The sequence below is a fragment of the Electrona antarctica genome (assembly GCF_951216825.1).
Source record: "Electrona antarctica genome assembly, chromosome: 6".
In the NCBI taxonomy this organism is placed as follows: Eukaryota; Metazoa; Chordata; class Actinopteri; order Myctophiformes; family Myctophidae; genus Electrona; species Electrona antarctica.
Genome location: NC_136811.1, coordinates 46007276 through 46020710, shown reverse-complemented (window position 1 = coordinate 46020710; position 13435 = coordinate 46007276). Strand labels below are relative to the sequence as shown.

At 40.9% G+C, this 13435-nt stretch overlaps 2 protein-coding genes across 2 annotated transcripts in view; one reads left to right on the top strand and one right to left on the bottom strand.

Annotated features, from left to right (window-relative positions):
• LOC306924515 (uncharacterized protein) overlaps positions 1-13435 on the bottom strand; it is a 143073-nt gene that overhangs the window by 94427 nt on the left and 35211 nt on the right. The gene's annotated exons all lie outside the window — the stretch shown is intronic.
• clec3ba (C-type lectin domain family 3, member Ba) lies at positions 7340-9527 on the top strand. Its single transcript, XM_079503411.1, has 3 exons — positions 7340-7441; positions 7632-7730; positions 9098-9527. Exons 1-3 carry the CDS (start codon positions 7342-7344, stop codon positions 9496-9498), a joined length of 600 nt encoding a protein of 199 aa, XP_079359537.1. The 5' UTR covers positions 7340-7341; the 3' UTR covers positions 9499-9527.

Genomic DNA, 13435 nt, shown 5'->3' with positions numbered 1-13435 from the left:
CAATGGCACTTATTGGCCCCCCACATAAGCCCTTATTGGCCCCAACATAAGCCCTTTTTGGATCCCCACATAAGCCCTTATTTCCCCCCCACATAAGCCATTCTTTGCCCCCCACACAGGCCCTTATTGGCCCCCCACATAAGCCCTTATTTGCCTCCCACATAAGCCCTTATTTGCCCCCCACACAAGCCCTTATTTGCCCCCCACACAAGCCCTTATTTGCCCCCCACACAAGCCCTTATTGAAGTTATTGGCCCCCACAAAAGCTCTTATTGGCTCCCCACACAAGCCCTTATTGGCCCCCTCACGTAAGCCCTTATTGGCCCCCACACAAGCCCTTATTGGCCCTCCACACAAGCCCTTACTGGCCCTCCACACAAGCCCTTATTGGCCCCCCACATAAGCCCTTATTTGCCTCCCACATAAGCCCTTATTTGCCCCCCACACGAGCCCTTATTGGCCCCCCACCCAAGCCTTTATTGGCCCCTACACAAGCCCTTATTGGCCCCCACACAAGCCCTTATTGGCCCCCACATAAGCCCTTATTGGCCCCCCACACAAGCCCTTATTGGACCCCCACACAAGCCCTTATTGGCCCCCACATAAGCTAGTATTGCCCCCCACACAATTTTTTTTTATGTGGACCAAAACAAATAAAAAATATTTTATTATTTGTTTTAGGGAAAGGGCACTTTGAGAAAAAGGGGAAGGGGCTCAAGCCCCCCTAGACCCCCCCCCCTGCACATGCATGGTGTGTGTGTGTGTGTGTGTGTGTGTGTGTGTGTGTGTGTGTGTGTGTGTGTGTGTGTGTGTGTGTGTGTGTGTGTGTGTGTCACATTAGTGTATGGCTGGCTGGCTGGCTGGCTGGCCAGTAGGCAAATTAAGTAAAAAAAATTGTATTCACATATTGTAAATATTCTTGATTTTGTGAATATGTTTCACATTTTGTGAATGTATAATATCAGATCCACTAGCTGTCCTGTCATCCGTCCATATTTGTTCAAGACTGATATAATTTGTATAATGCCGGACCTTCTGCTATACAGCGTCATGTCTGGAATTCCTGCTCTGTACACCTGAGAGCACCACAGTCCACTGATGCTTTTAAAATGGGCTAGCCTAGAAACCTATTTTTTGTATTTTTAGTTTTCTTAATTTTCGTGGGCCTTTTATTTTTAATTTTTTGCTTTGCTCTGTCTGTCATGTTTTACCTAGTTTTTTTACCTTGACCTTTTAGTTTAGTCTAGTTGGTTCCCATTTTTTTTTTTTTTCATGCCATGCTTTTAAACCCTGTAGCACTCTGAGATTGCAAGAATGTAAAGTGCTTTATAAATAAAATGCATTATTTATTTATTTTATCTCAGTAGCTGTTGAATACGCTTGTCTACATGAAAAATAACTGCTTAAATTATTCATAGAAACTTGGAATTAGATAGTCACACATTATCCTTTCCATAATTTCACTTAAAACTATTTATAGGATGACTATTATGTCCAGAAAATGGTAATTTCATTGTTTTCAACATTCTCAGTTGGAGAGAGAGAGTGAATAATTAATAGTAGTATTATTTGCTCATACAGTGAGTAGGTTTAGCTGTTGCAACATCATGCAAAATCAGATCATTCACTGCCATCTGATCACCGGCTCTCAGGAGGATCTGTTCTACTCCTGTTCTACCTGTTCTACTCCATAACAGAGAACTAGAAATCTGAGAATGGCAATATGATCTATTTAAAGTCATGTATGGCCTACAGTGGCCTGTAATTAAGCACACAATGAATCTACTGTTGCAGCCTTGCATGCACTCACTGAAATTTTTTGACATACACACACACACGCACGCACACCCACACAACAAGAAAATCATCCTCTTTTGACGGTTTTGTTGAAGGGAGTGAACTCGAATGTCAAACAAAATAAATAATTTTAAACGTATGATTTGATGTAGGTTTAGTTTGACTGAACAGTATGAAAGTTGTATCGTAGGTGCATCATCTATTTTAGTGAATATTTCACTGACACTAACATTATTATTGAGAAGCAGATACTTAGTGTGAAGTATTCATAAAGATGATCACCTACGATACAACTTTCATGCGTTTCAATGAAACTAATCCTACAGGAGATAATATAATAACCTCCTAAGGGTCCGCAAGGCCAAGTACCGCACCTGGGGGGACAATATGTCTCTGCCCCCAACCTCTGGAATGAACTCCCCAATCATCTCAGAGTTTCCCCCTCCCTCCTCTCCTTCAAAACCCACCTCTTCAAGATAGCTTTCCCCAGCTGAGGTCTGGTTATGATGTCCCCCCTTCCCTCGCTTAGCCTCTCATGTTTTTAACCTAGCACTGACATTTTACTTGCCTTCTGGTTTTTATTTTTGTTTCTTGAATTAAAGTTGTTCCTACTGTTTTATGTAAAACACTTTGGGTACTTAGAAAAGCGCTATATACGCCCACCAGTTCATTCAGTATGCCTGGTTTGCCTGGTGGGTGGTGATGGGTGGTGATCCACCTGAACTTAAGCCGCACCCACAGCTGTAGTTAATAAATGGGGAGGGGTTAGGGGAGGGGCTGATGTGATGTCACTATATTACTGTTTTTTTCATTGGCACGTTTGACTGTCAAGGGTTCAGCCTCCAGGAAGAAACCCTAAATACAAAGGGAATACATCATTGCACATAAAAACAACTCCAGGGTGTCTAATGAAGTACTGTCACCTCATAAACACATGAAAAACTGGAAAAATACAAAAATTGTGGCACTTTAACATTATTATTGAGAAGCAGTTACTTGAAGTATTCATTAAGATCACTATTTCATTTAAAGGAGTATATGGTCACATACAATTGTAATTGTATTGTAAAAAAGAAAAAAAAACAGTAGTCCCTATGCAGTTTTTTTTAATAAAAAACAACAATAACAAATAACAAAGACCAACATCTAACAATAACAACAGATGGATTGGAGTATCTTCAGAGCATATTGTACAGTGTACACTACTCTATACTGCACACTTGTGGTCGTGATACAAAACAGCAAGCTTGCATGTACCTAGCTTTATTCTGTACAATAAAATGTTTGAGTTATTTATTTCTCAGTTCCAAGAAGAATCTAGAATAAAGGAAAGCTTAAGTACAAGTAGCAAATGTTGGTGGGACTTGTTAGGTATACGTTACAAAAATTAGGATAAGAATTCTGGGTGAATTAGAAATAGAAGTCAGGGTATAGACTGAGTCTTATCCTAGAGACACGTACTAGCTATATAGCTTATCTTTAACAGGAGTGTCAAATTAAATGTGCCAAAGAAGGCAAGCACATAAGAACGCACGGGAGGCAGCATCGGTTAGACATAGCATTGGTCCGACTGGATTAAGGTTGGTGAGGGGTGCGTTAAGACGACCGGATTAAGGTTGGTGAGGGGTGCGTTAAAGGTTGGGAAAGGGTTAATGTTAGGTGTGCTGCCCCGTGGGAGGTTAGGGTTGGGGTGAGGGTTTGAGATATCGGACCAATGGTATATTTAACCAAAAGCATGCACCCGAACGCACATAAGAATTCTGTTGTTTTTGTTTTTACTTTTGGTTTCACTGAATTGCTACTGTTTAATTTGACAAAGCAGAAGACTAAGATGCATGCAGTTTCATTTTTTATCAGTGAAGTTAAGATAAATATATCTTCTCACAGATCCAGTAGGCTTTATATGAACACGACCAATTACTCCATCCTCTGTCGCGGTGTGTGTAGGCTGCACAGTTCCTGTCATCTCCATCAGTACGAGGATAGCCCCTGGCCCAGTACCTGCAGAGGAAAACAACATCATTCTGCAGCTAAATTATTTATTTTGGCGATTATTCTATTCAATTACTTTATTGATTGATTGATTGATCAAATAACAGTATTTTTGTATTTTATGTATAGGCCTATCAATTAATTGATTAACCATGCTGTGACACTGTCACATAATTGTGTGAAGAAATGTTTTTCCTGTTCTGGTATTCTGAGTATTGAAAGAAAATGAAACATATCATACTGGGTGATAACAAAGGATATGGTTGAATATTTAACCCAGAAACGTAGTGTACGGAAAGGATGTTTTGTTATGTAGTTAAACCATTCTCTTTCATTTTCATTTTCTGATAATGACATGACCAAATTGGGTTGGAATATTAATATATTATTTTATTTTATTATTTTATGGATACATTTTGTAATTGATTAAATACATTAGTTATACTGTTACAACCTTATTTTAAACCACACCCACTCAGTCACATACTGACATTGACTTGATAGAATTGCAATAGAAAAACATGTAAAATGTCTCACTGTGTTGTCAGTGGTGTTCCATCCACCCACGCCCATTTGCCCTCAGTCCTTTTCACACCAATCCATGATGATGAATACTGATCCCCAGGGTTCAATCCTCTGATGAATTCCTGGTAATGTGTACATGATTAAACCATAACTAATTGTCTAATGTTCAGTTTTCATTACTATTTGAAAATGTTACTGATGATTTTACTTCCACCAGCTGCACACACACTCAGACACGCTCACACACGCTCACACACACACAGGCACACAAACCTGTTCTTCTTTACTGTTAATGATCAGCAGATCTGCTCCTGTCTTCACACATTGTTCTCTACTTTCCTCCCAAGTTTTAAACTCAGTAGATGTGTAATAACAGCTGCATCCAAACTTCTGCCATCCACTGGGACACGACTTGTCTAAATATCAAACAAAAGGAATTTAAAATCGGGGCAAATTGGACACTGATTGATATGCCTTTTTTCCCAAAACGGTCCTCCCATGAGAAACCAATTGTAGCCAACTGGAATGGCAGAGATAAGATAATAATGCACTGATTAATATAACAAGTGTGTAACCTCTCTCACCTGCTCTCTCTCTCTTAAACTGGTTTACTTCTCTTTGTAATTGGTCTCTCTCCACGATCAGGTTGTTGTATTTCGTGTATAGCTGGTCTCTCTGCAGGATCAGGTGAGCCTCTAGCTGGTCTCTCTCCAGGATCAGGTGAGCCTCTAGCTGGTCTCTCTCCAGGATCAGGTGGTTGTATTTGGTGTAAAGCTGGTCTCTCTCTAGGGTCATGTTGTCACAGTTCTGGATATTGTCAGAATTACCTAGAAAGGACCAACAGGTAACAAACACAGTTGTTGCTATTGTTCGTGATGAGGATGTTTGAGAAGAATAAAACTCATGAGGTGTGTTTTACATGAATAGGTCTCAAGATAAAGTACTAGAAAAGTGACGCATGGTAGGGTCTGAGCTTTTTATTGTTTAAGTGCATGACTTTGACCTTTGACCTCCTGATACTCACAGTCCACGGCCATGTCTGTGGTTCTCACTGCTGGTAGAACACACAGCAGCATAAGACACACTGCAAGCACTCTGACCATGTCTCTGGATGATGAGGTCTCTGGACAACTGGAGGATATTAATACAATAGAGTTCAACTTTAATATGACCAGCTTCAATGTTTCATTTCAATGAACACACAGTGAATATTATATATTTGGTGATGGATGAGAAATTAGTTTAGAAATAAAAACACAAGAAGGAACAGAACAATTTTTCTTTTGGTTGTCATTGGTCAAACATGGTGGCGTAACCAGGTCACAAGCTGCTGTAGTAATGAAGTGATGTGAGAAGAGAGAAATAGGACTACTGTAAGTGTGTTAATGATCTCCTGTAGCCTCCTGTGAACCAGAGCCTTGGTCTGTGAGACTGTCTGACAAGAACATGTTCACCTCCTTTCTCCTCCTGCATCTCCTCCCTGACTCCTCCATCCTACTGAACCCTCTTTGATCTGACTGGCTCGCCAGGAATATCAAGAAGTTACACATGCATGTAATTCAAGCTTTATTGTATTCGTTGAAACATTGACAATGCAGTACATAGCAAATTAACGTTCTTCTATATGAAGAAAGAGAGAGATCCTGCAAACAAATTCTCCAAGCTGTACTGACTACTGACTAGCATGATGTTTTTTTTGTTTTCCAAGTAAGAAGTTGTATAATTATGGTGTAAATAGATCATACTAAAGTTACAAATTTCCCTCTCTCGCTTGTTTGCAATGCAGTTGCAAATGTGTGCACACACATTACCTCTCACTTTCTTCCTTTCCACACACACACACACACACACACGCACGCATGCATGCACACATCTACAAGTAGGCCTACATTTAGGTGGTTTCAGAGAGTTGCAATGTTCTTTAAATGCATTGTGTAAACGATACAGCATTGCAGCAATGTATTGATATAAAAAAGAATGTACTTACAATATTATTAAGAGCAATACTTAAATTAACTTTAACTCAAGTAAACAAATTTGATTTCACTTGATGTTGATATTGAATAGCAGTAGGCTATATACTTTGACTCAAGTACTGGAGTTAATAATTTACATTATATTATGTGTTACAATATAATGTATTATATTTATAAATATGTTTAAATGTTATCTTACTCACATTGTCTTCACTCTGAGCTGCTATCTGTTCTAATCTAACTTTGGTGTGCCTTGAAATACTTTATGAAACCGTTCATTTGCCTGAGGGAGAATAATCTTTGACATCTCTCTCCTAAATACAGCAGGGTTGCTTCATTACACAAGTTCTCTCCATGTGTCAGGTGGACCTTGTCCAGTCCAGTAAGAGGAACCAGATGTAGGGGTCTGGCTGGGAGAACATTCCCCAAACATCATCCAACTCATATGGCTCTAGCTCAACAATAACACAACAGAACACTGGCCAGTACTCTACAGATCAATGGGCAGACATATGTCAGTAACGACACATTAATGGGAGTTAATGGACCTCCAGGTGACTGCTATTTGCCAAACTCTGTAGAACTTGTGTAACGCATCTGCATCGTAGAACATAACATTTTCTTGTGTTATGAATGTTATTAAAAGTACCCCGTACCGGTATGTTGAAATAATTTCCTTTTTAAAATATATTGCTCCCTAATTGCACACACACTATGGGGCATAGTTCTGGTAATCTAGCTGGCACTATAGTAATTTGGGAACATATGCAGCTATATCCCAAACATGTTAAGCCACCGTGCACAACACTGTTCATCCATCTCTTGTCATCATTTCAAAAGAAACACAACGTGGCTGTTCCACATCTGTAAAACATTTCTCCTCTCTGAGATAAGACTTCCTTGTGCAACCCAGTGCCGACATTCGTTGTGTGCAACACATGCAGTCTATGTCCTGTCCTCGTATAGCCACAGAGAGCTGTTGTTATTCACCTTCCATCTATCAAAACTGGATTTACTTCCACCGGAGCATTGATACTGTGAGCAGAGCACTATGGATTCTAGAGATGTGTTCATCATGCTGTGTGTTGTGCTGTTGGCAGCACACTCCACACTCCAGCAGGACTCCCCAAAGAAAAAGAATGGCAGAAAAGGTAAGACTGCTTTTATCTTTAACAAAACAAAGCAAAGCTTAAGTGTACATAGTACTACAGCACTTTGATTCAACAACACTGTTTTTAAATGTGGTCTATAAATAAAGTGGATTGGATTGGAAATAAACATGAGTGTTGCTGTTTTTGCTGTAGATTAATGGTGTTGCATTTGGCTCCTTACTTCAAACAGACGCTGCGCTCAATGCTGTAATTGAGGAGATGAAGAAACAGATTAATGACATTGTTCAGGAGCTGACTTTACTGAAAGAGCAGCAAGCTTTACAAACAGGTATTGTGAATGTGTCAATGAGGTTTTTTTGTAAACGGAAAATAACATTTCACATGTGGGGAAAAATTATTTAATTCAATCTGGAGAGCGTATAAATGTGATCTTATGTGTGGGAGGGAAGGACGATCTCACATGGTGAGCAGCTGTTCCATGGATGTTAGTTTTTAGTCAAGGATGACAGGGGAGGAGGGTGTGATGCTGAATTTACACTCTGCTGTATGACCCTGCGTGTCACTCACTTAAAATAGCACACAACAAATCAGCCTTATGAGATTTGTACTTTGTGCGTACAAATAAAGCTTCAGAAGCCACAGACTTCAAGGGATAGGTCACCGTCACCCCAAAATGATTTTCTTTTCCTAAGCCAACAATTTGAGGAGGCTCTTTGTGTCTCCATAAGAAGCCACTGTTGGAGAGACGATCATCAAATTATTGTCTTAGTAGACTACTGCAATAAAAACTAACAAAAATCCATGAATTTAAGTCTCCATGGGGTGAGTAATCGATAGAAAAACATATTTTTTGGGGGGCGAACTATCCTTTTAACTTAAGGTGTAATGACATATGACAAATATTGTCTATTTGGGTTGTAGCTTACTTGCCATGTAACTCCAAATTGGGGAGATACAATAATTGTAATTAACATTAACTTTTAATGTTTGTTGACGGCGTGAGAAGTCATGTAGCTGATATAAACCTCACTTACTTCACACAAGTGTGATACTATATAAAAATCCTTCCTGTTGACTTAAAGGTATATTCAGTGATTTCACATAATTCAAATATCACTTATTTTTTTGTTTTGTTGTGATAATCCTCCCTACTATAGAGTGTGCTGACCATATAAGTAGTTCCTCCCTGTCCCCAGTTAACCCCTGGGGTCATAAAACCTTAGATTTAATTTTTGGCTAGGTGGCCCAGCCTTCATCCAATCAGGATAGAGAGGGGCCTTCTGCCAATCATGATCGAGCAGGGGCGGGCCTTGGTGTGCGTGCTGTTGGCCTGTCGCGTGTCCCCCCCACTGTAGTGTGTGCATGTGCAAATCTTGTTACGGGGGGGGGGGGGGACCGGGGGGTTTCCAAATCACCCAAATCACTGAATGCTCCTTTAACTATTCATATGACGAAGACGAATATCCTTCGGGACAATAAAGATTATTATTTATTATTGGATGCCCATATGTGGGCATATAGTGATGACATCAGAGTCAGTCTATCTGAAATAAATAAATACATACATAAATACATAAATAAATAAAACTCGATTCTGAACTTTGCAACTCGTTGTTTATACCGTGGCATTAAAAATCGCGATATATCCATGTATGAATCGATTACCCAGGTCTCCCCTTTCCTTTCCCTTTTCAGTTTGCCTGAGAGGCACAAAGATCATCGGCAAGTGTTTTCTGGCCGATGCGGTGAAGAAGACCTACCACGCCGCCAGTGAGGACTGCATCGCCAAGGGCGGCAGTCTGAGCACGCCCGTGACTGGAGACCAGAATGACGCGCTCCACGACTACGTGCGCCAGAGCATCGGCCCGGACGAGCACATCTGGTTGGGCGCCAACGACATCGTGACGGACGGCCTATGGGTGGACCAGTCGGGGTCCAGCGTGCGCTTCAAGAACTGGGAGACTGAGATCACGCTGCAGCCGGATGGCGGCCGCGGCCAGAACTGCGCTGTCCTCTCCACCACAGCCAACGGGAAGTGGTTCGACGAGAGCTGTCGTGCCGAAAAGGCCTCCGTTTGCGAGTTCAATATTGTCTAGTAAGACCAGTGATTCTTATAGTGGGGTCCGTTCCGAAAATAATAATAAATAATAAATAAATAAAAAGTTGACAAATCTCCGGGGTCCCTGGCACAAAGTAATTTTCAAATGGTAGTCCATGGCCAAATAAATATCAACTAGAAAAAGTGCCCTTCTGGGCACAGGTCTCCACCAGGTGAACTGTGTGTGTGTGTGTGTGTGTGTGTGTGTGTGTGTGTGTGTGTGTGTGTGTGTGTGTGTGTGTGTGTGTGTGTCGCGGCTTGGCCTGTTGTAGCGCCACCATGAGGCTGATTTGAAAACGGTCAAGTGGCATTTCTTCCAAAGCCTAGTGGGAATATGCATGCACAGTTTCACCACAATCGGACGCTGCGTTGAGTAGTTGTGGCGATTTGTACAAAACGGGTACAAAGCGGGCTACTCCTGAAAAGTTTAGAAGCCAATTGTAGCCAATGAGGGTGGATTATGAGAAATCAAACAAACCCGTCTTGATCACATGACTATGGAGAGCATGTGTACCGATTTGTGTGAAATTTGGATAAAATCTGAAGGAGTAATATTAGAAAATGTGTTTGACATATGTCAGCCTCCTGGTGGCGCTATAAAGAGCAGATGTGAAAAATTCCAGGAAAAGGTTTTTCCTTGGCCTCTAGGGAGTTGGCATACAAAGTTATCCACAGAGCCGTGCAGTTACAGTAGAGGTAAAAACACTTTTCAGCCAGTTATAGCGCCACCATGAGGCTGAGTTGAAAATGTTCATGTGGCATTTCTTCCTCTGCCTAGTGGGAATGTGCGTGCACAATTTCACGGAAATCACACAATGTGTTCATGATTTGCAGCATTTTGTTTGAAACTGAGAACTCCTGCAAACTTTGGAAGCCAATCTTAGCCAATCAGGATGGAGTCCGAGAAATCTGAAAGACCCGTTTCGTTGAATGGCTCTAGAGCATGGGTTTACAACAGGTGGTCCGTGGACCACTGGTGGTCCGTGAAGGTGTTGCATGTGGTCCCTGACCATGCATTTAGTAATGTAGGAAAGTGAAGATTTATTGCATTGACCACAAGTTAAGAAACAATGCAGTAAATGATCTGGTGACAAACGATGACGTGTCGATGTTGTCAGTTACTGGGAAGTCGGATGTCAAGAACTTCCACAGAAAGGTGAGTTAGAATCTCAAGGGAAACCGTACCGGTTTGCCTGGTTGAGTCACCATTATAAGGAAATGTGCCCATAATCAATCGCAAGTGTCTGCTTACTCATAGAGTAAGTTACAATGAACAGCAACATGAGTTTAATATGGAAGGTTAATTTCTTTCCACCACACCACGCCCATATCCCCCCTCCCAACACAACAATGGTCCCCAGGTTAATTCTCAGTCAGGGTAGTGGTCCCCAGGTTGATTCTCAGTCAGGGTGGTGGTCCCCAGGTTGATTCTCAGTCAGGTTGGTGGTCCCTGGTTCATAATCAGTTGAAAACCCTTGCTCTAGAGAGACTGTGTACCAATTTGCGTGATGTTTGGACAAAATCTGTAGGTGTACTGTCCAAAAACTTGTTTTGCACAAAGCGGCCTCCTGGTGGCGCTATAACAGGCCGTTCTGGACATTTTGGGGCAGAGGTTCATCGTTGGCATCCAGGGAGTGTGTGTGCAAAATTTGGCATCGACTGGGTTAACGGTGCCGGAGATTAGCTGGTCACAGACGGACGGACGGACGGACACACGGACACACGGACGGACGGACGGACGGAGTGCAAAACATACTCTCTCCCCATGCCTTCGGCCTGGTGGAGACAATTAGAGGGTCCTTGACATGAAAATGTTTGAGAAGCACTGGTCTAGACATGATGCAGCCTCCTCAATCCTCATTCTGTGGAGAGAAATATTCTAATCAGCACGGTGCTATTGAGTATAGATGTGGATGAACGTTATGCTTTATTAATAAGTCAATAGGTCACTGTTCTTTTAACAATCCATTCCCTTTTGTTGGTCATACAACATAGAAAGACATTTCAGTCGTTTGGATATAGGCGACCAGATGTCCCTTTGCGTGGGACATATAGTTAGTCCCCTAATAGTTGGCTTTCTGTTGTAAAGCTCTCTTATTGTTTTTTAGCCTGTTTAAATAACATGAGAAATATTCCCTAGGCTACAATACCAAGTTGGCCATACCACCCAATACCCATGACAAAACTTTGCATTTTTAAACAAAATGTGAGACGCCAGAGGGGTTTAATAACAAATGATATGCAAGGCCTAATGTTGAAAATGACAAGGCATTTTAACAGAAACTTAACCCCCATTGGGTAAAATATACCCGTGTTTAGTGATGGTTTAGTGATGGTGTAACAAAAAATATGTTTAGTTCTAGGGTTAAGTAATAAGTTGCTAACCCCATAAGCGATACTTCGTTTTAGTTAACAAGTATTAACTAAAACGCTGGCTCATACTTAGTGTTATTTGTGTATGGAAACTGAAATATGATTATCTAAACATACTTTTTGAGAAATAGCTAACCTCTTGCTGTGTTGTTTCTTTTTGGTTAGCACTAAACCAGAACCCACCACTTTCAACAAGTGGTCACTAGTAGGCATATCTATGTAATTGTAAACACACAGAACTAGTTTAAGTTTAAGTCTTGTCAGTTAGTTGTTTTTCTCTTTTGTAAATCTATGTATGGTTTTTCTTTTCCTTTTTTTTGTAGTAGTATTCTCTTTACCTTTGAGTTTAGATTGAAATGTGAAAAGGGTAGGCCCAATGAACATTTGGCTTCAGCCTACACCTTTTTGGTCTGTTTCCCTGATTGTATTTTCTATTGCTTTTAATGCCCAAAATAAAACTACTACTACAACAAAAAAAAGGTGTGCAATTTAGCTGTGTCATATTAATAGATTGCTGTTGATCCTGCAGTGGTTTTGAATCTCCAAGCTGTAGGCTGAGACCCGTATGAATGCGGGGTCCGCTATTCAGCTAAGAAAAATCTAAACCCAACCCAAAATGTAGTAAAAGTACAAACGTATTGGCATCAAAATGTACTTAAAGTACCAAAAGTAGATAGTATACTCATTATGCAAAATGTCCCATTTCACAAGTTTTTCATATCTATAAAATGTATACAAATCTTTTGAAAATAGCTAGACTACAAGCTCACAATGTGTCACATCGCGCGCGACACATTGTGAGCTTGTAGATTGGGCTATATTTGACCGAAATAGGGGGTTAATGTATGGTATGTGTGTTAGTGGCCTTGTGGTTAGAGTGTCTGCCCTGAGAATGGGAGGTCAGGGTTCGATCCCCGGCCGGGTCATATCAAAGACTCTGGGACCTCCAGAGTCTTTGATGCCTCCCTGCTTGACACTCAGCATCAAGGGTTGGATTGGGGTTAAGTCCCTGCGACATACTAGCGTCATGTCCAGGGGGTGTACTTGTACATCAAGCTGCCTCACGCTACAGAAACAGGAGATAGGCTCCTGCCCTATGGGCCTCATGGCTCGGCAAGGCTACTTACTTATGTGTGTTATTTGTAATAATAATAAAATAAATTCTACATAGTAACTATATAGAATAATTGTAGTGGAGTAAAAGTATATATAAATATCTGCCTCTGAGATGTATGGAGTAGAAGTAAAAGTACAAAAAGAAAAAAAAAGAAATGTACTTGAGTAAATGTATAGTTGCTTTACGCCACTGAACATTAGTTTTGCTGTTCTGTGCTTGTGGATTCACAGTTCACTCTGATATACAGACGGCAGCATATGTGGCTAAAAAGTAGAAATAGATCCAACAACACTGGATCATGATGATGATGAAGTGAATCTTCTGTGATGCTTTAAATAGCAGTGTGAACACACTGTACACACTGTCAGTGTCAGGTCTAAAAGTACTGGAGCATCCTCCTCTGTACCTCAGCGAATGAAGAGACATTGGACAACTGTGTGTGTGT

Bases quoted from the DNA above. Each gene is read 5' to 3' on its own strand.
- clec3ba (XM_079503411.1), top strand. From the start codon at position 7,342: ATGGATTCTAGAGATGTGTTCATCATGCTGTGTGTTGTGCTGTTGGCA. The intron at 7,442-7,631 runs GTAAGACTGCTT...TACTTCAAACAG, and splicing joins GAAAAAGAATGGCAGAAAAG to ACGCTGCGCTCAATGCTGTA. The intron at 7,731-9,097 runs GTATTGTGAATG...TTCCCTTTTCAG, and splicing joins GCAGCAAGCTTTACAAACAG to TTTGCCTGAGAGGCACAAAG.